At 37.8% G+C, this 27,265-nt stretch overlaps 1 protein-coding gene across 1 annotated transcript in view; it reads left to right on the plus strand.

Annotated features, from left to right (window-relative positions):
* The window catches only part of TP53BP1 (tumor protein p53 binding protein 1), a 96,833-nt gene that overhangs the window by 28,443 nt on the left and 41,125 nt on the right, over positions 1-27,265 (plus strand). Inside the window, exons 12-14 of the mRNA XM_006883208.1 lie at positions 142-1,450; positions 14,379-14,501; positions 15,263-15,466. Of these exons, the coding sequence (XP_006883270.1) occupies positions 142-1,450; positions 14,379-14,501; positions 15,263-15,466 (1,636 nt within the window). The remainder of the gene's footprint in view (positions 1-141; positions 1,451-14,378; positions 14,502-15,262; positions 15,467-27,265) is intronic.

A 27,265-nucleotide genomic window follows, 5' to 3' on the forward strand; every position in this document is an offset into this window, starting at 1 on the left:
ACTGCTTTATGTGTTGAAATTAGCATTTTCATTCTCACCATGAGTAATAATTAGTTTAAAAATTTCAGATGAATTAAAGACTTAGAAATAAAAGAAATATGAATAAATAACGATTATCTTTTTATTTTTCCTCTTTATTAGGATATTTTTATCCCATCTCCAAGTTTGGAAGAAGGATCAAATGATGGGAAGAAAGATAGAGACTTGAATAATTCATCTTTGACTGTTGAATGTTCAAAAACTTCAGAGATTGAACCAAAGAATTCCACTGAGGATCTTGGACTTTCTCTGACGGGGGATTCTTGTAAATTGATGCTTTCTGCAAGTGAATGTAGTCAGTCTCCAAACAAGGAGGACTTGACTTCTCACAGCATTGTTGAAGATGGAGAAAATACACAGATTGAGGATACTGAGCCCATGTCTCCAGTTCTCAATTCTAAACTTGTACATAATGAAAATGAGAGCGTCATTATGAATCCAGGACAGGATAGTCAAGTAGAACTTGATGATAATGATGATAAAACAAAAGAGGATACGGAGGCCAGAGATGACATTAGTATTTTAGCTACTGATTGCAAAGACAAAGAAGAGACTGCAGCAGAAGACATTTGTATTGATCTCACTTGTGATTCAGGAAGTCAGGCAGTTCCTTCTCCAGCTACTCGATCTGAGGCACTGTCTAGTGTGTTAGACCAGGAGGAAGCTATTGAAATTAAAGACCACCATCCAGAGGAAGGGTCTTCAGGGTCTGAGGTGGAAGAAATCCCTGAGACTCCTTGTGAAAGTCAGCGAGAAGAAACCAAAGAAGAAAATGGAAGTACTCCATTTCACCTTTCTTTGACAGAAACTCAATCCCAAGGGTTGTGTCTTCAAAATAAAATTTCAGAACAAGAATGTCAGGAAGCTATGGAAGTTGAAACCAACGTAATTAGTATTGATTCTCCACAGAAGCTGCCAGTGCTTGACCAAGAATTGGAACACAAGGATCAGGAAGCGTGGGAAGAGGCTACTTCAGAGGACTCAAGTGTTGTTATTGTAGATGTGAAGGATCCATCGCCTAGAGTTGATGTTTCTTGTGAACCTTTGGAGGGAGTGGAGAAGTGCTCAGATTCCCAGTCTTGGGAGGATGTTGCTCCAGAAATAGAACCAAATCCTGAGAATAGAGTAGATACCCAGGAGGAAAAGAATGCAGAATTTGAAGATCAGCTAAAATCAGTAACTGCAGAAAAGGAACCTGTAGAAGAGATTCCTTTGCATTCAGTGAGAGCAAATGATACTTTGAGACCTGAGCAGAAAATGCAGGATATCCAACCTCAAGAGAAAACAGAGTGTGTATTAAAAGAAAAGTCTAAAATGCCTGATATAAAGCCTTTGGACTCTGTGGTAGAGTCTCAGCAACTGGACAAAGCATCTACCCATGCCTCAGAAAGCTTCTGTGAAAGCTCTAGTGGTAAGTGTAACTATACATTCTTCTCTACCTCCATCCATATTATCATGTAGAATGGGAGCTAGAGAGACCTGCATGCTTATTTCAGAACTGAAAATGAACTTGGGTTTATGTTTATGAGCAGCCAGTAGTAACTAGGAAATTTAAAACTTTGATGTGTGTGAGTATACATGTACTCTTACTGCTTTTGAATTGGAAGCAAAGCTGACTTTCCAGTAGGTTTTCCAAGTTGGAAGCTTGCCCATCTTTCTGCTGAGGAGTGATTGGTGGATTTGAACCACTAGAGAGGTGTAGCCTTTGGCTTGGCAGCATAGCTCTCTATGACTATGCCACCAGCGCATCAAAAGTTTTAAATTTTAAATATATACTATGTTTTATATACCATCAAATCAGAGCCAGTTGGTAGCTGACCCTCCAGCAGGTTTTCAGAGGCTTTGGTTTGGCAGTGTAGCTCTTTACCAGTAGGCCATATGTTATGCTATAATGTATATTAATGTATGTTCTATAGTTTTAATTATTCATGGAGCCAAAGATCATTTGAGATTTATTGGCATTATCATTCAGGAATAAGTAATTAGTATGAATTTTATCACTATTTACAAATTATGACAGGGGTTTTTTTCTGGCTCATTCTCAGCCTTAATATTTTGATAGAAACCTTTAGGTTTAGGAGTCTTTTTTTACTATGCTATATACTACAGGCACTTTTTTCTGATTTTAGTGATGGTTTGCAAAGGAAATTGATTTTTATTTCAACCATTCACAAATTTTGCTTTATAACATAAATTACAATAGAATCACATTTCTCCCATTTCCTCCATCTAGTTCTGATTACCATAGTCCTTTTATCCTACTTCATCCTGCTTTCAGGGCTTTGTTCTTGGGCAGATGCTGCTCTTTTGACCTTATATAGTTGGTTACTCTTAAGTGTTAGTGTAATTGGGCCCAGGTTTTATGGACCTGTCTGTTGTTTTTGTTTGGAAGTTGAGCCATAATGGGTGTTTTGTTCCAGGTTCAAGAGGTTAATTCCATTTTAGCTGTTCCACCAGGCTCTATTAGGTCATTCATTCTGGTCTTTAGTTTTTCAATTTTGCTCCATGTTTTCTGCCACGCTACTCAAGATCATCTACTGTGATTCTTTTTAGAATGGTTAGTCATCATACCTGGGTACCATAGAGTTCTTCTGATCTCAAGGGTCAGGAAAGTTGAAGTTCTCATTCCATTTGTTTCAATACATCTTTGCTTTGTTGTTGTTGCACCTTACTTGGCTGCTCTAAAGCTTTTAAGATTCCATTGCTCTTATAAGAGTGCTGCTGCTGCTGCTGTTATGTGCTGTTGATTGACCTGTGACACATAGCGACCCTATGCACAATAGCTCTGAAGCTTGCCCTGTGCTGAGCCAGTCTCACTGACTTTGACACACCTACCTCTATTACCCTAGTTACTTTATCAGTCCATCTCATCCAGGTTCTTCCTCTCCTGCGCTATCCCTTCCAAGAGTGATGTCCTTCTTCAAGGACTGGTCCTTCCTGGCCACGTGCCCAAAGTATGTGAGACAGAGCTTCAAAATCCTAGCCTTGAAGGAGAATTGGTTTCACCCTCTCCAGGATAGACTCATCAGAGTAGGATACATAATATTGTCTTTGTGGACTACGCCATATTGCACTTCTCTGATCAACAGGTAAGTGCTTGGTGACGGAATGAACTAATCAAGACTTTAGTTAGTCAAGAGGTAAGGGAAGTGGAAGTCATGGCTGACTGTCCTCTCTACTTGTGCATCCTCATTGCTTTTATTGAGAAGTTTTCCAATATAAGCAAAAGGAAATATTCACAAGAATCAAGAGATTTTTACAAGACATTCTGTTTGTTACAGTGACCTTTCCCTTTTTTTATAACTACATTCTTAATAGTAATTTTGAATTAGCAAGAGAATGTTTTCTCTGAAATATACTACATGCATACATACTTACAAGGCATAATATTCTGACCTTCTCGGAACATACTGACACTTAATAACTTTTACTTTTTGGTCTGTTGAACAATCCAACATTTACTTAGGAATATTTTCCTTGTTTTTCCCCAATGTGCATTTAATAGTTTTCTCTTTAACATTTTTCTTGGATTACATTATCTTGATCCAAGCAACTCCTGATTTAGTTACCTTAACCCTTAAAATATGATGTCACTTCACCTTGATATGATCAAGACTATGAAGCTGAGGCCCCAGAACTAACAACTTGTTCCCTCAGGGTGTTTGGTTATGACTAAGAAGATAAGCAGTACCTCTTGAAAGCTCCAGTATACATTATGGATGCAAGGAAACACTACATGCTTCAAAATCAGGAAGGGTATACTCCAAGGATGTGTCCTGTCTCCATATCATTTCAATTTATATGCAGAACAAATCATCCAGGAGGCTGGGCTCTATGAAGAGGAATGTGGCATCAGGATTGGTGGAAGATTCATCAACAAACTGCATTATGCAAATGACACAACCCTGCTTGCTGAAACTGAGCAGGACCTGAAGCGCTTGCTGCAGAAGGTCAGGGACTGCAGCCTCCTATTGAATCTCATCATCAAGAAAACAGATTCTCATCACTGGGCTGATTGGCAGCATCATGATAGATGGTGAAGAGATTGAGATTGTTAACAGCATAGTTGCTTGGTTCCACTCTTTGGTACAAGCAGCCAGGAAATCAAAATACAAATTGCATTGGGAAAGTGTGCTGTCATGGACATCTTCAGAGTGCTGAAGAGCAACAATGTCAGTCTGGAGACTAAGGTGCCCCTGATTCAGGCCATGGTCTTCAGTGTTATTTGCTATGCATCAGAAAGCTGGACAATTACTAGTAATGATAGAAAGAGAACTGATAACTTTGAGTTGTGGTGCGGGAGAAGAGTAGGAAAACAACAGACTTGTCCTGGAGAGGGTGAAGCCAGGTTGCTCCTTGGAGGTGAGAATTCTGAAACTTCATCTGGCATACTTTGGGCGTGTTGCAAGGAAGGACCAGTCCTTGGAGAGGGACATCATGCTTTGGAGGATAGAGAGACAGTGCAAGAGAAGACCCTTGATGAGATGCATTGACTCAGTGATTGGGATAATGGGAGCAGGTGTGCCGGAGATGTTAAAGTTGGTTTAGGATAGAGCAGGGTTCAGAGCTGTTGTACATAAAGTTGCTCTGAGTCGCTTAACATAGCAAATGAAAACTACTAATATGAATATAGAGCTATCATCTCCCAAATATGTATGGTAATGATTGTAGTCCTAGTCCTCTGTCTATGTGTTTATTTTGCTTGTCTGCCTGTATCTTTCCTGTTGACTGTGGTGACCAAATTTTAAATTGCGTGACCTTTTAAGAGCACCTTACTAATAGAGAGTTCTTCCCAATAGTGCTTTGGAAAATATACATTAAAGATAAAGCACAGTATTAAGAAATAAATAGCATCAAAGAATTAAGGGTCAGTGAAGAGGAAGACCCCCAATGAGATGACATAGTGACTTCAGCATTGGGCTCTAGTGAGTCAGAGATGATGAGGTTGACAAAGGATAGGGAAAAGTTCAGGTCAGCTGTTCAGAGGGTTGCTGTGAATTGTATTTGACTCAGCAGCACCTAAAAACAACTAAAAATCATTAATTGATGTGAGCAAAGATTATTGAATATTCCATAGACTGCTAGAACAATAGATAAATCTTGCATTGGAGGAAGTACAACCATGGTGCTCCTTGGAGGCAAGGATAGTGAATCTTCATGTCATTTACTTTGGATATGTTGTCAGGAGACCAGTCCTTGGGTAAAAACAACATACTTGGAAAGGGAGAGAGACTGTGAGAGAAGCTGACCTTCAGTGAGATGGATTGACACATTGGCTGCAGTCAAGGATGGTGTACAATATGGCACAGTTCAGATCTAGTTTTCATTGAGTTGCTTTTAATTGTAGCTGACTTGATGGCACCTGTCAACAAAAGGAACAGTGACTGAAGAGAATCTCAGATTATTACAACAGTGCCGCTTATGTCAAAGATAAAGTTCCTGTACAGTTCAGTCTTAGAGAAAAACCTTGAAAATTTTTGTTCTTAGCACCTGTCAGGTCGGCTTCTGATTCACAGAGTGACCTAATGTTAAGTGAAATACTGCCTGGTCCTGTGCTAGCCCTGTGACCAGTTGCTCATCAAATAATTTTTTGTTGATACTTCTGATTGAGCCATACATGTGTACTGCATGGCTTGCCAGTTTGGCAGTTCTTAGTCTTTGATCTCCTGTCTTTTGGTTGATAGGGTAGAGGTTGGAATTATGTGTGCAGACGTGTAGAGTAGTTCAGGGCAGACTGGACTGGCTGCAGTCTTTTTATTGATTAGGTGGAACAATGATAATTGAGTAAAGCTTTATGAGGTATATGTATGTTTTGGCTGTGTGAATACTGTCGCTGTTTGTTGACAGGTGGGACAAAGAAAATGGAAACAGAAGAAAAAAAGGGGAAAACAAAAAATTAGAAAATCCCATCCTCCCCCTAAGAAAAAATAAGAATGCACAGTAAAGTAAAAAGAAAACCAGAAACTATGGTAATGCAAAAGAAACAAGAATTCGAATAGAAAGGCAAGAAAGAAAAGACAAAGAGAAAAATTAAAAGACCAGGACAGAAAGTGGATGAAATGGGGGAAATTGACAAATATGTTAAGAGCAAGAAAGAAAAATCAGAAAAAAAAGTTAAGTTTAGATGGAGCATAGGTAGGATGGAGATGGTGATAGTGGTGGTCCAGGCACCTGGTTGTTGCTGTTACCACCGCTTTTGTTGGTGGAGCCAAGATGTTTGGGATGCAGATCTAGCAGTAGGTTGAGGGTGGGATGCTCAGTCAGATGCTTCTACTCATTTGAGAGGTGGCTAATATGGATTACCTCCTCTGCTGAGACTACACCTCTGCTGGCCAGGGGTTGCTGAGGGTTGGGGCATCTAGCCTGAGATGGCGTTACTGTTAGACTCAGAGGTACCTAGAAGAGTCCTGCTGACCAGGGGTCAATTTCCCTTCAGGCAAGGTCTGAGTTGGCTTACTATGCTAGAATGAAGAGGTGTAGCACTCAGAGTGGTGTCCTGGTGGAGCTTGATCCACACAGTTGCCAGACTAGCTGGCACCTATAGTTTTGCCCCAATTTTGATGGCACACTACTCCTACCTTAGTAGAAGTGCATGGATCTGCCCATGTGGGGTGATGGGTATCGAGTGTGTTAAGTCTCTGAGCTCAGTTTGTTCTAGATTCAGCCGTGTTGTGCAGTATTTCACAACTTCACACACACACACACACACACACACACACACACACACACACATTATATAGTGCTGCATAATACTGTACTGTGTGAATGTACTATAGTTTATTTGTCCATTGCTGAACCCTTGAGATTGTTTCCAATGTTTTGCTATTGTAAATAATGCTGCAATAAACATGGATGTATGTTTGTAAGTTTGTTGTAGCTCTTGTTTCTTTGGAATATATATATATATAACTACTAGTGGGATTGCTGGATCAAATGATATTTCTATTTCCAACATTATAAGGAAGCACCAAACTGCTTTTCATAGGAGGTATACTGTTTCACATTTCTTCTAGCAGTGTATGATGAGTGTTACAGCTTCCACACCCTCAGCAGCATGTGTTGATGTCTTATTGAACATTGCTTTTATAGCTGGAATATGATATTTCATTGCTTTGATTTACTAATGGTCTGTATTTCTTCATGTATTTGTTGTTGGCCATCCTAACATTGTCTTTGGTGAAGTGTCTGTTCATGTCCTCTGCCCATTTTCTAATGTGTTGTCTGCATTCTTGTTGAGGTGTTAAGAGTTTTCTATAAATATTCAGGATGTCTCTTGTCAGATAGGTAATTTTAAAACTTTCCCCCCAATTTATAGAGTCTCTTTTTACTCTCTTACAAAAATCTTTTGATGCACACATATGGATTTAATTACTAGGAGGGCCTAATCATTCTTTGTTGAATGTGTTTTTTGGTTATTTATAATAGTCTCTTTATGCTATAGATTAAGGATCCTAATAAACTTTCCCCAGTTTTTTCTTTGATATTTATAATTTTAGATATTTATACACATCCTAGATAACATTTTGAGTTAGTTTTTAATACGACATGAAGTATGGTGCTTGTTTGCATTTTCTTCAGTTGCATAGCCAGTTTTGCCTGCACCAGTTGTTAAAGAGGCTATCTTTTCTTCACTTAATAAATTTCATCTGTCAGTATTCATGTCTCCATAGGTGGATGGGTTTCCTTTGGAGTTTTCAATTCTCTTCCATTAGTGTATGTACCTTTTGCTGTACCACTACCAAACTCTGATTACAGTGACTGTAGACTTTTTCTTCACTATCTTTTTGCTTATCTAGGATCTCTTCTGTCCATAAAAAGTTGGTGATTATTGTCTTTTTAAAAAAGACAGCTGAGTCTGGATCAGAATTGCATTGTTTCTATAAACTGCTTTTGATAGTATTGTCATTTTCATAGTATTAAAGTCATCTGATCCATGAGTATGGTACATTTTTTCATTTGTGTTAGTCTCTTTGGGTTTTTTTAGTAATAGTTTCTCATTTTTCCTGTATAAGTTTTTGGTATCTTAGGTATTGCCTTTATTTCCTTTTCAGCATTTTTTTGTCATTTTCATGGTGTTAAAATTGTCTGATCGATGAGCATGGTACACTTTTCCATTTACGTAAGTCTCTTTGGGTTTCTTTAGTAGTACTTTTTTATTTTCTCTATATAAGTTTTTAATATCTTAGGTATTTTCTTTCTTCCTTTCCAGCATTTTATATTAATCTTATACATTGTCACTCTGCAGAATCAGTCCAGTAATTTTCTTTCTGAGTCTTTGGGATTTACTGTATATGGGATCATAACATCTGAAATTGATAATTTTGCTCCCTCTTTTTGAATGCCTTTTATTTCATTTTCCTATCTTATTGCTATGGCTAGAAATTCTGGTATAATAGTGAAAGTTATTGAGTATGCTCTTGAGTTGAGTGTGACACATAGCAATCCTGTGAACAACACGTGTGAATCCTATCCTCTATTAAGCCCTTTCATAATTTCTGACATACTTGAGGCTATGGCAGTAGCCACTAAGTCAGTCAGTCCATCTTGTTGAGGAACTTCCTCTTTCACTGACCCTCCACCTTTCCAAGCATGATGTCATTCTCCAAGGAATAGCCTCTCCCTAACAGCATGCCCAAAATATGTGAGATGAAGCTTTGCCATCCTTGCCTCCCATGAAAACTTACTATACTTTCTCCAAGACATAGCTGTTTGTTCTTTTGGCAGTCCATGGGGTATTCAGTACTCTTTATTAACAGCAGAGCTCAAAGGCATTGATTCTTCTCTGTCATCCTTATTTATTGTCCAACATGGCAAGTGTATCATAGTCCTCACAGGGACATCATTGCTCATTAGTAATTTAGAGAGGTTCCTGACTACAGACTTTACTAATGCAGTATATCCTGGTCTCCTGACTGCTGGTACCAACGGTGTTGATTGTAGGTTTAAATAAGATGAAGTAATCTTCAGTTTCAATCTTTTTTCCATCTATCATGATGTTACCTGTTGGTGTACTTGTGAGAATTTTTGTTCTCTTGATGTTGAGTTGTAATCCATATTGAAGTCTGTAGTCTTTGATCTTCTGAAGCAAGCATTTCAAATCCTCCTCACTTTCAGCAAGCAGGGTGTGTCATCTACATAATTTCAGGTTGTTGATGAGTCTTCCATCAATCTTGTTGCCATATTCTTCTTCATAGAGCCCAGCTTCTTGAATTATTAGCCCAGCATACAAATTGAATAGGTATGGAGGGAGGATAGAACTCAGACACATACCTTTCTTAATTGAAACCATGTAGTGTCCCCTGATCCTGTTAGTACAACAGCCTCTTGTTTTAGATATAGATTTTACATGAACACAATTAAGTATTCTTGGGTTCCCATTCTTCTCAGTGTTATTTGATCCACATAGACAAATGCCTTTGCATAGTCAATAAAGCACAAATAGACATTGTTTGGTATTCTCTGCTTTCAGCTAGGATCCATTTGAAAACAGCCCTGGTGCCAAGGTCTCTTCTAAACCCAGCATGAACTTCTGGCTGTTGTCATTGTACTGTTCTAGCTATTTTTGGAGGATCTTCAGTAATATGTTGCCTGCAAGTGATATTAATGATATTGTTTGATAATTTCCATATCTGTTGGATCACTCTTCTTGAGAATAGCAATAAATAATGATTCTCTTCCAGTCAGTTAACCAGTTAACCGTTCTCCAGATTCTATGGCATAGACTGGTGAGCATGTACATCTGTTAGTTGAAACATGTCACTTGGGTATACCATCTATTCTTCGGCGGGGGGGGTGTCTTAGTTTTTGCTAGTGCCTTCAGTATAATTTGAACTTCTTCCTTCATTGTTGTTATCTGCTGTTAAGGCAATGATCATATGGTACTTCTGGAATATTTTGCTAATTATTTTTGGCACAGCAACTCTTTCTATTCCCTCCACCTTCTTTTGATGCTTCCTGGATCACTATTTTGCCCATAACATCTCTCAGTAGTATTGCAGTTTGAGGCTTGAATTTGTTTTTTAGTTCTTTCAGCTTGAAAAAGTTCTTATCTTTGTTTTCCAATTCCAGCTCTCTGTACTTTCTTTTATAATAGTTTGCTTTCTTCTCAAGCTGCCCTTTGAAATCTTTTGTTCATCTGTTTTTACTTTGGCACCTCTCCCATTCGTTTTGGCTTCTCAGAACTCTAGTGCAATTTTCAAGAGTTCCTTCTGACAATCCTTTGGTTTTTTTGTTCTTCGTACTTAATAGGAGTGGCAATAAAAGGTAATCATTTTTATCTCCACTTCCCATTCCCAAAGAGAATGCCCTTGGTCTGTCTCCATTGGGAATAATTTTGCTTCTTGTTTTTGTATATGCTTTTAATGATGTTGAGGAATTTACTCTTCGTTCTCATTTTGTTGAACATTTTTATTGGGGAACATTGTTGAATTTTGTAACTTTTCTACATCAGTTGTGATAATTTGAGTTTTTCTTTTATTTATTTGTTAGATTGTATTGATTGTTTTTCTAAGGTGAACCATCCTTGCATATCTGGTATGAATCCCATTTGATCATGATGAGTGATTTGTTTGGATATGATGTTGTATTCTACTGAACAGGATTTTGTTGAGAATTTTGTCAAGGTTATGCTTGCTTCATCGAATATGTTCAGGAATATTCTGTTCTTGTATTCTGAAATAGTTTTGAGTAGAATTAGTGTCAAGTACTCCTCTAAATGTATGATAGAATTTGGACCAGGATTACAGGGGAGTGTTTATTACCTACTCAGATGTCTTCTTTTCTGTTTTTTGTTTCATTTATTTACGTTCTTTATTAGTTCCTTCTTCTGGAGATTGTAGGCTTTGCTTGTTGTTTCTTTTCTAATTAATGTTGATGCTGGGTTAAGGTGTTGATTTGGCTTTTCTTTTTTGAAATATTTATTGTTATAAATTGACCTCTGATTACTGCTTTTGCTGTGTACTAAACATTTATATGTTGTTTTCATAAAGAGATTTTAAAGCGTCTTTATTTTATAGTGGGGGTTTTTTGTGCTGTTTTTGGGTAGAATCTTCTCTACATGTCTGTGAGTTCCTGTTGGGTAATTGTATTCAGTTTTCCTGTGTCTATATTGAGTTTCTTTCTAGTTGTTTGGTCTTCTATTGAAAGTAATGTGTTGAAGTCTCTGACTAGTTTGTGAAGTTTTCTTCAAATCATTTAAAGTTTGATTTATGTATCTTGCAGCTTGGTCATGTATAGCTATTAATTATAGTTAGGTGCTCTTGTTAAGTTGACCCTTTGCTCATTATATAATGCCTTTCTTTGTCTCTTACGCTAGTTTTGCCTTGAGGTCTATTTTTATTAGAGATTAATATTGCCACTCTTGCTATTTAAGATTGCTGTTTGCTTGAGACCGTTTTGACCGATTGTGTTTTCTTAACTGTTCTACCATTTTTCTCTTAATTGATGCATTTGGTATATTTCCATGCCGTATAATTACTGATGTAGGTTTATTGCTTCCATTCTTCTGTACTCTTTTTTGTGATGTTGCTAATTTCTTTGTTACATCTCATCTGATTTTTTGTGCTGAGTTCAGTTTGTTAATGATTTTTCTTACTCACTTAATTGCGATTTTGATGTTTACTAAATCTGGTTTTCTTTTTATTTTGATGAAAAGGTTTTTCTTGGACATTATTATTTAAGTTACTGTTCTATTTCGAAGTCTAAAACAGTATACTTCATTTCAAAGTTATCTTGAATTCCTCTTTATTTAGAAGTTTTATACTTAAATTTATTATTCCCTCTTTTCACACAATAGTTTTAACAAAGTTTTATAAACTGTTCTAAAAGTCCAATCATGAGGCATTAAAAGACCAGATAAGAGTAATGACAGAGCTGTAGGTGATTGTTTTATATTCCCTGAACCTTAGTTGTGTAGTTTGTAACTTATGGGGCTTGTTTGAATCTACCCTGTGGGATAAAGATGGGCAGTCTTTAAAGATTTGTTGCCTCAGAAGCCCAGTGGGGGAATCACTATGAGTTGAGATTAAATTAAGGTCAGTGTGTTTAGATGCAGAAGTAGACTCAAAAGTATCAAAGATCATGCAGATGGTGCAGGACTGGGCTGCATTTCATTATATTATACATGTGGATGCCATAAATCTGTCTTATAAATAACAAGGCTGTTCATTAGATTGTAGTGGTGCAGTTAGATAATGGTATTAAAATAACTTTTCATAAATTTTGTCCAGTCCTGTGCAAAGGAAATCAGTATAGGAAGATAATTTTCAGCAGTCATTGCTTTTAGTATTACATTTGTATTATATGGGCTCTCACATGATAATTTAATAATTTCATACATTTTTTCCCAAAGATCTGGATTGTCAGCCATAATATGAAGGATAATTCTTGTAATGAGAGTAATACAGACAATCTTTCACTCTTGAATGTTTCAGGAATGAAAATTCTATAAAGTGTGTCTTTGAAATTTGTAATGTCTTGAGAGGTTTTATTCCCCTTTTTTGTATATCCCTTCTAACTCCTCTTTTATAAGCACAAAAAGGATGTGCTTTTTAAGCAAAGTATGTTATAATGAACTTCCAGAAATTAGTTCTTGTCTGACACATATACTTTATTTCTTTAACTATTGTTCTGTGATGTGGAGTGAAACTGCCTCATAACTGTCTTTCCAGGGGACTTTTCGAGGCTGTAAATCACACTGGAGCTGATTGTCCATCTTTTTTCTGTGGAACAACTGGTGTATTAGAACCACCTGCCTTTGAGTTGGCCACCAGAGCACTAATTATTGTGGAAGTCTTTGCCATTATTGTGATACCTGTCTTTACCAGTTAGATGTGCTTTCTATAACTATAGTGAAATTGATATTCTCCACTCTTCACAGTTCCCTATTGTGTATGTCTACTTTCATCCTTTATTTCCAAGGTTTATTTGATTTTCTGTTTATTTCCCTCAAGGTTACTAATTAATTTTTCCTTATATCTGTACATAAAGGAAGTTATTCTATAACTTTGACAAAGACAAAAAAGAAAAACTCACCAAGGTGCTTGATATTACAAATAACAGAATGGAATAGAAAAAGATGTGTGAAGTAAAGGTTAGTTCACAAGGAGTAGTGGCTAGGTATGTAAGATTATAGATATTTTTAAGTAATCCAAGAAAATAAGCTCAAAATTAAATATATTTGGCTTTAGAAGAGCAGCCTGGCATATATTTTTTTCCTCCCAAGCACAGTTGTTTAATTAAAGACCTAAAAAATTGAGAAACAGAAAATAAGATTTTGAGAGTTTGTCAATTCTGAATAGGAAAGATTTGGAACTTGAGTTTGGCCCTATTTAAAAAGTAACATTTTATGTCTTGGCAAATGATTTATGCTTATAGTGAGTTGAGCTGACCACAGATATATCCCATGGACTGCCAAAAGAACAAATAAAGCAACCTGATTGCTCCTTAGAGGCAAGGATGGTGAAGTTTTGTTTCACTTACTTTGGGCATGTTGTCAGGAGAGACTAGGCCTTGGAAAAAGACATGCTGAGAATGGTGAGAGGTTAAAAGAGAAAAAGACTTTCACCAAAATGGATTAACACAGTGAGTTTAACAAAGGGTGTGAGAACACCAACAGATAAATGAGGGTGGCATAGAATAGAGCAGGGTTCAGATCTATTATTGAGAGGGTTGCCGTGAGTTACATAGTTGACTTTATGGCACCTGACATCCACTACCATTGTTGGGAATCCTATGTAAGTGAGATTTACTATTGGACAGAGTTTTAGGTATCAACATTTCTTTTCTAGCCAAGAGTGAATCCTGGCTAGTTCTGCTATAACCATAGTGTAGTGTTAGAACCAGTGAGGCATTTAAAGTCCTTTAGCCATGTGATACTTTGCATCAAAAGGAATATATTTTAAGTTACATTTATTAATATCAGACTTCTTTTAGGATGATCCTACACAAGATAAAGGCTTATGTCCTTCTTGGGCTTGCATTTCACAAAATTATATTTTCTAAACTTTATTCCAATTTTTGTAACATTGATTTCCCCCACCCACCTACCCATACCCACCACATCATACTTGCTTAACTTTGGGCTTCTGTTTGCTTTTTCTTGGTTGACTTCACTGTGTCAGTCTTGTTGATGACTAGACTAATGTGAGAAATGTGAGCAGAAAGAGTAGTAGTAAGCAATTGATTGGGAGGGGTAGTGATAGAGACTGGGAAAGAGAATTTGAGAGCAGAGGAAAAGAGTAAGTGATTGAACTATTTCTTGTTGCCTCTTCAGTTTTGCTTATTTTATACTTCTATTTTGGTTTGGTTTCTTTATCATTATTTTGCTATTTGTTTTTCAGAAACTCCGTTTCATTTCACTTTGCCTAAACAAGGTGATACTATTCCACCCTTGACTGGCGCAACTCCACCGCTCATTGGGCATCTTATTAAATTGGAGCCCCAGAGACACAGCACTCCTATTGGTGAGTGGTTAAAAGTAACAATATTTAAGACAGAAATTCTGAAATGTCACTCATATACAAGTGATATTTTTAGATCTCATGAACCTTACTGATTAAGGTTGAATTTTATCTCATGCTGAATAAGGCTATTGTGTCTCCCTCTTTGAGTTTACCCCTAGGACATATTGAGAGGTGATGAGAGGGAAGAAAGGGTGGTGGGAAGGAAGAAAGAATATTTGTGATGATCTTTTTTAGTGACAGGAAGATAGAATCTGTGTGCTAAATAGAATCTGAGAGTTTTATTAAGGAAGAGACAGCAGGTAGGATATAAGTACTGTTTATTCAATAACTTGGTTAATCAGTCAGTTTGCTGCTTGACTGGGCAAGAAAACTTAGATCCTCCTTCTTTGCAGCATCCCACAGTCTTTCTACATTAACCTGTTTGTTTTCTCTAGTCAGTGCTGGGAGGTAACATTCATGCCGTCTGGAGTTTCCTGCTACCTATGCCTGATGCTGGCAGATGTGGGTTGGCTGAGGGCTCATGCAGCATCCTTTGTCCAGATGCAGAAGTGGAACTGAATCCTGTTGCTCCTCTTAAGACCAGGTGTCAATATTAGTGCGTAGTTGTTGATACTTGTGACAGGATCTATCCTAGGAACCCTTTCAATCCTACAGAGCTGTGGAGTCAAAAAGAGGCAAATTGATGACCTTGCATTGCTGTGTTTCATGTTTGTATTTTAGTGTTCTTTCTTTCTTTCTTCCTCCTGCCTCCTTTCTTTCAGGTATTAGCAAATACCCAGAGAGCACTGTACCATCCAATGATGTCATGTCTGAAAGCATGGTAGAGAACAATGATCCCATCCTTGGGAATGAAAAAGGAGATTCTGAGGCTGCCCCAGAAACAGATGACAAATTATGCTTAAGAATGAAACTAGTCAGCCCAGAAACCGAGCCTAGTGAAGAGTCTTTGCAGTTTAGCTTGGAAAGTAAGTTTTCATTTATATTAATTTTGAGTAATTATTATCACCTGGTCCTTATGAGTGGGGCTGGAGTTGCTCTGCTAACCTGAAGGCTTTTCAGGAGAAAGATGAGCACTCTCCTCCTGTTACAGTTTATAACTTTGACTTCAGAACCTCATAGAGGGTCGATAAACAGGTTTAACTAAAGTGAGTTTGGGTTTTGATTATCTGAACAGTATTATTTATTTTCCTTCTGTCTGTAATAATTGATACTTTCATAATTATAAATGTATTTAAAGAAATCTTTTATTTATTTAATTAGTTCTTGTCCAATCACTGACATCTTGTTGGAGATGCTCGAACATACCTTTTTTATTATTATTAATTTTAATAGACATTTACAGAGGTTTTGTATTTCCATTCATTCATTGCCGCACTTTTCTCCCTGCCCACCCCTCCCTACCAGCTCGCTCCCCCCTCTGAAAAGAAATTCCCACATCCCTTCCCCTCCCCCCCCCACCCTGAGTACACTTCTCTATGCAACCTTAATTCTGGATTCCTGTGCTAACCATAATACTCAATCATATATCACCTCTAATCTGTTCTTTTCCTCATCTGTTTCAATACAATATACATAATTTATCCAGTTTTTTTCTGTCATACCCCAACCCTGATGTCAGACCCATTCTACAACAGTGGCACCATGCAGTATTTGTCGCTTTGTGACTGAGATATTTCAGTCAGCATAATGTCCTCCAGGGTCACCCACTTTGAATATTGCATGAGTTCCTTGTTTTTCAATGTGGCGTAGTCCATTGTGTGGATATACCACAGCTTCTCTATCCATTCGTTTGTTGATGGGCCCTTAGGCTGCTTCCAACTCTTTGCTATTATAAACAAAGCTGCGATAAACATGGGTGTGCATATATCTGCTTAGATGGCAGATGGTCTCTCTGGGGTATATTCCCAGTAATGGGATTGCTGGGTCAAATCGTATCTCTATTTGCAATTTTTTGAGAAAGCGCCACCCCGCCTTCCACAATGGTTGCACCATCTTACATTCCCACCAGCAGTGAATAAGAGTTCCAGTTTCTACACAACCTCGCCAGCATTTGTTGCTGGAGTGAGATGATATCTCATAGTTGTTTTTTCGAACATACCTTTTATGTTGCTTCTTGTACCCTTTTTGTGTTAAACTTGTATCCATATAAAAGAATTCATTTCACATTCAGAAATACCTCTTAAGAGGATAAAAAAATTTAAGAGTGTGGATTCACATTACAGGTTTATATTGATCCCCGCCCCCCACATTATTGCAAATTACTTAGTATGGCTAGAATATAATGAAGATTAAAAAAAGTGGCTACAAAGTTGAGGCCAGAATTTGAAGGGCTTTTTCCATCAAGCTGAAGTGCTGCAATTTTAGTTGAAGGAGTTGTGTATCAGATTTATATTTTTAAAAGGATCAGCTGACTATTTAAAAATTTCTTGAATCTGTGCAGAATTTCTTTCCTACAGTGCTCATTTCCTGTTCTCCTGCCTGGAGGAGTCAATCTTTAACTAAGAAAGGAGGGCAATTGGTAGAGGGGACAAAGCTGAGGAGAGAAATTGGGAGATTAATGTTATAATACATAGAACAACAACAAAAAAGGATAGAACTTTGTATTTATTTGAATATAGCATTACAGGAGAGAAGAAAAAACATATAAGATGACCCCTTTACATATTTTATTTTCATGATAGTACTTCAAACTAAGTATTCTATTTTCATATCATTGATGAGAAAAGTGATAGAGGTTTTGGGGATTTTTTGAGAATAAGAGGTTTTTAAAAGTTATTTTTTTGAAGTTCACAATAATTTTGTGTGGTGTAGTTGGAATTTGAATCTGCTTTTAATATTTCTGCTAGATAGATAGATGTCTACTACTACTGTAATAGAAATGCCACAAGTAGGTGGCTTTCATGAATAGACATAGACGTTTTCTCCATTTCAAAGACTTGTAGGTATGAATTTGGATCTTCAGCTCTAGGGGAAGGCTCTCTCTGTCCACTCTGCAGAAGGTCTTTGTCTCTTTACGGCCTGGATTTCTTGTCTTATTTTCCTCTCTTTTTGTTCTTGTTTAATCTCTTTTAAGAGACTGACTTAAAACACAAACTATACTATTATAACAAAGGAAATGGGATTCTCAAATGTGATTATAAACATAGGAATTAGGGCGTGGAATCTCTTAGGTTGTCACAAAATTAAAGCAGGTTATAAAAACTCAACTTCGAAATTCTACAATTCTGTTTAAACTTAACTTTATTAATAGAAATAAAAACCATTATAGTCTACACATTTTTGCTAACAAGATCCAAGTTTGTTTATTCTGGTAAGCATAAAATTCTGGTATTCTGGAGTTTACATATTCTCTGAAAGTATGTTTGCTAGCATCTGGTTGTTGAAGAATTTCTCTTGTGAAAACTTGTTGAGGTACTTGAAGATGTAGTAATACGTTGGCAGGAAGTCTGGTGACTATGCTCCATGAGACAGAATTTTGTAGCACAATTTGTTGAGCTTTTGCTGTGCTGGTTGTATGACATTTGGTCAAACATTGCCCTGCAGAAGGGTTGGACCTTCTCTGTTGACCATTACTGGGTTCAAATTAATTTAAAATAATTAATTTCATTGTAGTACTTGTCTGCTGTTAAAGTTTCACATCCATTCAAAAAGTAGTAGTGGATTGATCAGACTATAGCTTACCAGATAGTCACCGTGACATCCTTTTGATGTAAACTTGGTTTGGGGCAATGTTTCAGAGCTACACCTCCCATTTTAACCACCATGCTGAACCTCAGTTGTTGTTGATTGCTGTTGAGTTGAGCAAGACTCATAACGACCCTATGAACAAAAGGCCTGAAGAATTTGGCCAACTGACTGGAAGAGATCTATATTTGTTCCCATTCCAAAGAAAGGTGACCCAACTAGTGTGGAAACTACAGAACAATCTCATTGATTTCACATACAAGCAAGATTCTACGGAAGATTATCCAAAAACGACTGGAACAGTACATCAGCAGAGAACTGCCAGAAGTCCAGAAGGGGTCGTGGTACTAGGGATATTGTAGCTGATGTTAGATGGATCTTAGTTGAAAGCAGAGAATACCAGAAGCATGTCTTATCTGTGTTTCATTGATTATGCAAAGGCATTTGACTGTGTGGATCATAACAAACAGTGGCTGACTCTGAGAAGAATGGGAATCCCAGAACGTTTAATCGTGCTAATGCGAAACCTATACTTGGACCAAGAGGCAGTAGTCAGAACAGAGCAGGGCAACACTGCATGGTTCAAAATTGGGAAGGGTGTATGCCACCAATGTGTCCTATCTCCATACATTTTCAACCTGTATGCAGAGCAGATTATCCGAGAGGCTGGGCTCTATGAGGAGAAGCGTGGCATTAGGATTGGTGGAAGATCTGTTAACAATCTGCATTATCCAGATGACACAACCCTGCTTGCTGAAACTGAGGAGGACCCCATGCACTTACTGCAGAGGGTCAAGGACTGCAGCTTTCACTATGGACTGAGGCTCAATGTCAAGAAGGCAAAGATTCTCACCACTGGACCAGTCGGTAGCATCAGGATGGATGGTGAAGAGATTGAGATTGTTCACAGCTTCAGTTTGCTCGGTTCCACGGTCAACACTCTTGGCACCAGCAGCCAGGAAATTTAAAAAAACGTATTGCGATGGGAAAGTCTGCGGTTAGGGACCTCTCTAAAGTACTGAAGAGCAGTGGTGTCTCCCTGGAGACTAAGGTGCACCTGATACAGGCCATGGTCTTTGCAATCACTTGTTATGCTTCAGAGAGTTGGACAATGACTAGGGAGGATAGAAGGAGAATTGACGCCTTTGAGCTGTGGTGCTGGAGAAGAGTATTGAATGTTTCATGGACTGCCAAGAAAACAAACAGATCTATCCTAGACAGGATTAAACCAGGCTACTCCTTGGAGGCAAGAATTCTGGGGTTTCGTCTGACATACTTTGGACATGTTGTAAGGAAAGACAGGTTCTTGGAGAGGGACATCATGCTTCGTAGGGTAGAGGGACAGTGCAGGAAGGGAAGACCCTCTAAGAGGTGGATTGATTCAGTGACTGGGGTAATCGGGATGGGTGTGTCAGAGGCAATGCGATTGGCACAGGATAGAGCAGGGTTTAGGGCTGTTGTACATAGGGTTGCTATGAGTCGCAAATGACTCGACGGCACATAACAACAACTATCATCATTTATCAAAATTCGTAGTGTTTCCAGAGGCATGTTGTTTAGGAAGTGGATGCCACTCCTGCTTCCAAATCAGTTGTTGTAGAAGATCCAATTTTTATCTTTTACAATGCAGTTGAGAAATGGATCGTTTTATTTCACAAAAGGGACACAGATTAGGCTTCATAATGTCATTTGCTTTGATTTTCTTTGAATTATTATGGTAACCATTTGTCGAGCTTGTCCACTTTTTCTGTTTGCTCCAAATGACGAGAATGATAGATAGCCTTTGTGTTCTGTGATTTCTTGTGTAGTTTTGAGGGGATTGATTACCTTCTGTATCGCCCTCTGCTGGTCATTGGTTATTGACTTCTGATGGCTGCCCGAGACCTTTCTTATCTTTGAGTTAGAATCAACTTTGGCAGAATCATTGAAACCAACATTGCCCTGTGCATTCAGTGACGTTTTTCTTGCCCAAAACTTTATTGTTATTTTGAGCTATTTGGCAGCACTGCAGCCAAATTTGAATTCATAATGGTAGATTTGGTGAAAATCTTGTTATAACAGTTTTACATCTTAAAAATTTCACACAAATGCAATTTATATTTTAAACCCAACTGCGTAGTAAGAATAAGCATAAAATAAGCTTTAAAATTGCATACCTTATAATATAAGATTTACTATGAAATTTTTGCATAAAGATCAAGCAGCCGAAATCTTGGATTTTGTTTTGCATCAACCTAATAGAAAACACATTTTTGGAGAAAATAATTTAATCTATCTGTGACAGGTGGTTTGCAACAAAAGGGATTGCAAAGATCTAGAGGAGAGGAGGACCAGGAAAGTATGAAGTTAGAAGTCTTTGGGAGAAGAGAGTTCCATGAAAATAACACTGTCAAATGCAGGAACAAAGAAAAGCTAATAAGATATGTCTAAAATGTTCATTGCTTTTTGGCAATTAGGAGTCATTTTCAAGAGTTCAGTGATTGAGGTGAGAGTCATAGAGAAAGCAATTGAGAAATGATGAGAAAAGATAGCAAATATATTGTTTTTGAGAAGTTGAGGTATGAAAGGAAGAAAATAATATAGCAACTTAATGAGAAATGCAGGTTTAAGGGAAGTTTTTTAATCTTTAGGCTAGGAGTCATCTGAGCAAGTTAATAGACTGAAAGAAGAATCCAGAAGAGAAGGGGGGTGGATTAAAGAGGAATGAAAAGGGGAAACAATAGATGAAGATCCTATACGAGGTGAGTTTTCAGAGACCACAGGTAGAACGGTTGACTTGAAGAAAAGGAAATTTTAGAGAACAAAGTTGTTGAGTATGGGAACCAACCCATAGCTAACTCTCTAGTGGATTTTTAGGGACAGTAAATCATAAGGAAGTAAATTCCCTATCTTTTTCCTGTGGAGTAGCTGGTAGATTTATTTGAACCACATGCCTTTGTGTTGGCAGCACAGTTCTTCGCTATTGAGCCAACAGAGCTCCCTTTAAATGGATAGTATAGGCAGATGAGAAAGAGAGAGTTAATTGGTTTCATTCTATCAGTAAAGTAAAAAGCAAGGCTTCTGCCGAGAGTAAGGAAGTTAAAAAGAAAAAGTAATGAAATAAAGTAATAGAAGATGTAGCCATCCGGGATCAGGTAAATAGTGAATATTTGATACTAAAACACAATTGAATGTCAAATTCGCGAATTTGGAGCAGCAGAAATCTACATATGTGCAATATTTTCAGCAGCCCTGTGTAGAACCCGAGGAGGCATTAACAATGGTCCATTGTTGCTACTTGCCTGGTGAATGTGGTGAAATGATGGTATAAGGGTTTCATGAGGGTGGTTCAGCACATAGGTTTGGATTCTAGCTTTTAAGAATGGACAGGAAAGAAGCAGCTTATTAACTGGGAGAAAGTGGAGGTAGAAGGGCTTGAATATTTGGGACTGGATTAATAGCTTGTTTGTTTTTGTATGGCAGAAGGATGAATAATGCAAAAGGATATCTACATTATTTTCTGAATTTAAAAATTAGCGTATAGAATATCTTTTGCAACATAAGAAACTGATTACACGTTCTTTGTGTAGATCAGAATTAACTAACTGTGGAATGAGGTAGGAAGAGAGCTTTTTGTACACTATAACTTTTGAATTTTGAACATTTGTGTTTCTTTTTAAAAGAAATAGAAGTATATAATGCTTATTTTAGGGAGAAATAGAATTTTGTAATTCTGATAAAATCACAAAAGTTCTGTTTATTTTACTTTATATTTCTATTCATTTAAGGTTTTCTTTTTTTTAAAAAAAAATCGGAATGATACCTAACATTTCATTTTTGAGTGGATTTTATTTAATGCTGAATTTTACTTTGAGGCCTTCCCCCTCCTCATGTCAGAGTCTTTCCAAAATCCATCTCCCATCTTCCTTGTCTGTCTTTGTAATGACCTTTTGTATTCTTTATGGATAATATTCTTGATGTCTTCCCACAGCTCCTGTGGCTTTTTCTCATTAGTGTTCAAGGCCTCAAATCTTTTCCTGAGATGATATTTAAAAAAAAAAAATTCAGGTGGGGTAGACTGAAGACCAAATTTTAGTTCTTGTGGATTTGATTTAATTTTCTTTAGCTTTAGTTTGAACTTTTATATGAGTAGTTGATGGTCTATTCCACAGTCAGCACTTGGTGTGGTTTTCACAGATGATACTGAGCTTCTCCAACAATTCTTTCCACAGATGTAGTCAGTCTGATTCCTGTGAGGTCCATGTAAATAGTTGTATTCCTTATAAATGGTATTTACAATGAATAAATCATTCATTGACTGTACAAAATTTTCTCATTTTATTTCTAGCCTTATTTCTGTCACCAAGCCCATGTTTTCTGACTACTGATCCTCCTTCTCCATTCCCAACTATTTCATTCTGGTCACCTATTATTATTAGTGAATCCTTGTTGCATGTTTGATAAATTTCTGACTGCAAAAGTTGGTAAAAATCATCTATTTCCTCCTCTTTTGCTCTGGTTATTGGTGCATAAATTTGAATGATGATTGCTTTGACAGAACTTGGTGTATGCATATGGATATTATCCTGTCAAGATGGATCTGGAAATGGTCTTTTTAACTATGAATGTGACCCTGTTTTTCCTTACCTTTTCATTTTCAGCATAGTAGATCATATGTCTGATTGAAAATGTCCCATGCCAGTCCATCTCATTTTGTCAGTGCCTAGTATGTCAACATTTACTTGTTCCATTTCTCTTTTAACAATATACAGTTTATCTGCATTCATGCTGCTTAGGTTCTGCTTTCCAATAACTAGTGTCTGTTTGCAGCTGTTCCTTCTTTGTCTTTGCCAGCCGGAGTGCTCATCAAGATGTGCCATTTCAGTCAAATTTAAGTGCACTAAGATTTCAAAGAACAGCATGGGAAGATTAAGTAAAGTATTATAATGAAATGTGCAAAGAGCTGGAATTAGAAAATGAAAAGAGCTGAACTCACTCTGCATTTCTTAAGCTGAAGAAAATGAAGACCAAATTCAAGACTCCAGTTGCAATACTTAGGGATGCTGTGGGTATAATAATGACTGATGCAGGAAGCATCAAAAGAAGATGGAAGGCGTACACAGAGTCACTGTACCAAAAAGAACTGGCTGACACAAGTATTTCATGAAACAACTTATGTTGAAGAGGCAATGTTGATGAAAGAGGAAGTTCAAGCTGCTCTGATGGAGCTGGCAAAAAAAAAACAAACCACACACAAGGCCCCAGGAATTGATAGAGTACCAGTTGACATATTTCAACAAACACATGCAGCCCTGGAAGTGCTCACCAGGCTGTGCCAAGAAATATGGAGGACAACTACCTGGCCAGATGACTGAAAGAGATTAAAAAAAAAGGGTAATCCAGTAGTGTGTGGAAAATGTTAAATGATATGACACATAAGCAAAATCCTGCTGAAGATTATCCAGAAATGGCTGGAACAAGTACATAAGCAGAGAACTACCAGAATTATAAGCTGGGTTTGAAAGAGACTGTGGCACTAGGGACATCAGTGCCAATTTCAAATGGATCTTGGCCAAAAGCAGAGTGTACCAGAGGAATGTATATCATTTCATTGACTGTGCAAAGGCAATTGACTGTGTGGATCACAACAAATTGTGGTTAACCTTGAGAAGAATGGGAATCTCAGAACACCAGATTCTGTTCGTGTGAAACCTTTACTTGGAAAAGGAGATAGTGGTCAGAACAGAGCAAGAAAACACTGCATGGTTCAAAGTCAGGAAAAGAGTGTATCAGTGATGTGTCCTGTCCATACCTTTTCAGTTTGTATGTAGAACAGACCATTCGAGAGACTGGACTTTATGAGGAATAGTATGGCATCAGGATCGGAAGATGACTCATGCACAGCATGTGTTATGCAGATGACACAACCTTACTTGCTAAAGCTGAGGACTGAAGCGTCGGCTGCAGAAGGTCAAGGACTATAGTTTGCAATATGAATTGAAGCTCAACATCAAGAAAAGAAAGATTCTCACTATTGGGCCAGTTGGCAGCATCATGATAGATGAAGATTGAGATTGTTAACAAATTCAGCTTGTTTGGTTCCATAGTCAACACTCTGGGCACCAGCAGTCAAAAGTCAAAAGATGAAAATTGCATTGGGAAAATCTTGTTGGAGACCTCTCCAGAGTGATGAAGAGCAGTGATTTCAGTCTAAAGAGTAAAGTTTGTCTGATCCAGGCCATAGTCTTCACAGTTAACTTGGCTGTGCATCAGAAACAGTGACTAAGGATGACAGAAGAATTACTGATGCCTTTGAGTTGTGTTCCTCGAGAAGAGTTCTGAACATACCGTGGATTGCCAAGAGAACAGACATGTTTGTCCTGTAGAGGTGAGACCAAGCTGCTCCTTGGGGGCAAGGATTTTGAGACTCCATTTCACATACTTTGAGCATGTAGCCAGGAGGAATCAGTCTTTGAAGAAGGATACCATGCTAGAACGGGTTGAGGGACAGCATAGGAGAGAGGAGGACCCTGGGCGAGATGGACTGACACAGTAACCAGGGTAATGATAGTAGGTGTATCAGAGACAGTCACAATAGAGCAGGGTTCAGAGCTATTGTACATGGTGTCCCTATGAGTTGTAGTTGACTCAGTGACACATAACAACAACAACAACGTCATCTGTTATCTGGGCAGAATGTCAGTGATCTTCAACTGTTAGTTTTTATAGCAGAGAAACCAGTTTTTAAGTGGTTTTTCTCTTATGTTGGCTACCAAGAAGAGGTACCTAAAGAGGCATATAAAGACATAGTAGGCATTTGCTGGGATAGACTGGCATTGCCCTCTTTGAATCAGACAAATCATATGATTTACTGTGCCAGGAATGAAGGTTGCATTCATAGTTCCACCCTGAAGTACAACTTTGTGAGCTACTGAGTAATACTCATATGCATACAAGGAAGACTTGTCAATACTACTGTCATTCAAATATATGTCCTTGAAGAGGAATATCAAAGGTGGAAGGATAGTGAAAGAGAGGAAGATCTTTAACCAGGTGGATTGAGGTCCACTGCAGCAGTGGACTTGAATGTGTCAGAGATTGTGATGATGGCACAGGATAGAACAGGGCTCAGATCTGTTATTCACGGGGTCTCTGAGTTGTGCTCAACTCAACAGCACCTAACAACAGCAACAATAATAAGACATTGATGAGCTGAAATGTATTGACTTGGGCCATTTTGAATCAGATGATCATATGATCTACTATGCCAGAATGAAAAATATAAGGAAAAGTGGGGTTGCTTTCATAGACAAAAAGAACATTTCTAGATCCTTCCTGAAGTATAGTGTCGTGAATAACAGGAGACTATCCATGTGCATACAGGGAAGACCTGTTAATACTACTGTCGTTCAAATATGTGCACCAGCAGCTAAAGCCAAAAGAAGAAAATAGTAGATTTATACGAGTTTTTGCATTCTGCAATCAATCATATATGCAGTCAAGATACATTAATAATTGATGACTGGGATGCAAAAGTTAGGAACAAAGAAGAAAGACCAGTAGTTGGAAAATACAGGCTTGGTGGCAGAAATGAGGCTGGAGATAGAAAGATAGAATTTTGTACAATCAATGGCTTATTCATTGCAGATAACTTTAAAAAAATACAAACAATGGCTATACATATGGACCTCAACCGGTGGACTTATGAATGGTGGACACATAGGATCAGATTGATCACATCTGTGGAAAGAATCATTGGAGAAGTTGAATACCAGCTCTGAAAACCAAACCAGGTGCTGACAGTGTAACAGACCATTAACTCCTGTGAAAGTTCAAATTGGAGCTAAAGAAAAGGAAAACAAATCCACTAGAACATAAATACGACCTGGAATCTGTCATAACTGAATTTAAAAACCATCTCAAATACAAGTTTGAGGCCCACTAATAAAAAAAGACAAGATGGACTGTGGAACGATATCAATCATATCATCCAAAAAGAAAGCAGAAGGTCAATGCAGAAACGGAGGAGGAAGAAGCAATCAAAATGATGTCAGAAGTCTCTCTGAATGTTTCACTAGAATGCTAAGAAACTAAGGGAAGAAATTATGACATTAAAGAACTGAACAGAAGATTTCAAGGACAGCTTGAGAAGATAAAGCAAAGTATTAAAATGAAATGGGCAAAGAGCTCGAGTCAGAAAATGAAAAGGGAAGAACTTGCTTGGCATTTCTCAGGCTGAGGGAACTAAAGAATAAATTCAAGACTGGAGCTGCAATGCTTAGAGATGCTATGGGCAAAAATCTTGAATGATCCAGGAAGCATTAAAAGAAATTGGAAGGAATGAATACATGGAGTCACTGCCAAAAAGAAGTGGCTGATAGAAAACCTTTTCAAGAAGTAGTATATGATCAAGAACACATGTCAATAAAGGAGGAAATTTAAGCTGTTTGAAAAAATTGTCAAAAAATAAGGCCCTAGGAATTAATGGTATATGAGCTGACAGATTTCAACAAGCCTTTCAATCTGTGTACTGAACATATAGTTGAGATTCTGACTAAAGAACAGTGTGATAACAGGATTGGAGGAAGACAACCACCTTCGTTACGCAGTTGACACAAGCTCGCTTACTGAAAACTGAGGAGGACTTGAAATACTTGCTGCAGGAGATCAAGGACTGCAGCCTTCAATAAGGATTCCATCTCAGCATCAAGAAAATAAATACCAACAGGCAGCGTTGTGGTAGATGGAGAAAAAAGAGAGCTTGACAACAGTTTAATCTTGCTTAGATCCACAGTTGACACTCATGATACCAGCAGTCAGGAAACCAAAACATGTTGAATTGGAAGAATTTGCTGTCAGGGACCCTTCCTATGTGCTAAGGAGCAGTGATGTCAATCTAGAGATTAAGGTGCACCTGATCCAAGCCATGGTTTTCTCAGTTGATTGCTGTGCAGAAAGCTGGACAGGATGGCTGAAGAAGAATCAGAACGGTCTTGAACATACTGTGGACTGTTAAAAGAACAAAAAGTCTGTACTGGGGAAGTTGAGACACCAGTTGCTCCTTGGAGGCAAGCAAGGATTTTGAAACTCTTTCTTACATA

Source organism: Elephantulus edwardii, unplaced genomic scaffold (assembly GCF_000299155.1).
Source record: "Elephantulus edwardii isolate Elephantulus edwardi_28Jun2011 unplaced genomic scaffold, EleEdw1.0 scaffold00026, whole genome shotgun sequence".
In the NCBI taxonomy this organism is placed as follows: Eukaryota; Metazoa; Chordata; class Mammalia; order Macroscelidea; family Macroscelididae; genus Elephantulus; species Elephantulus edwardii.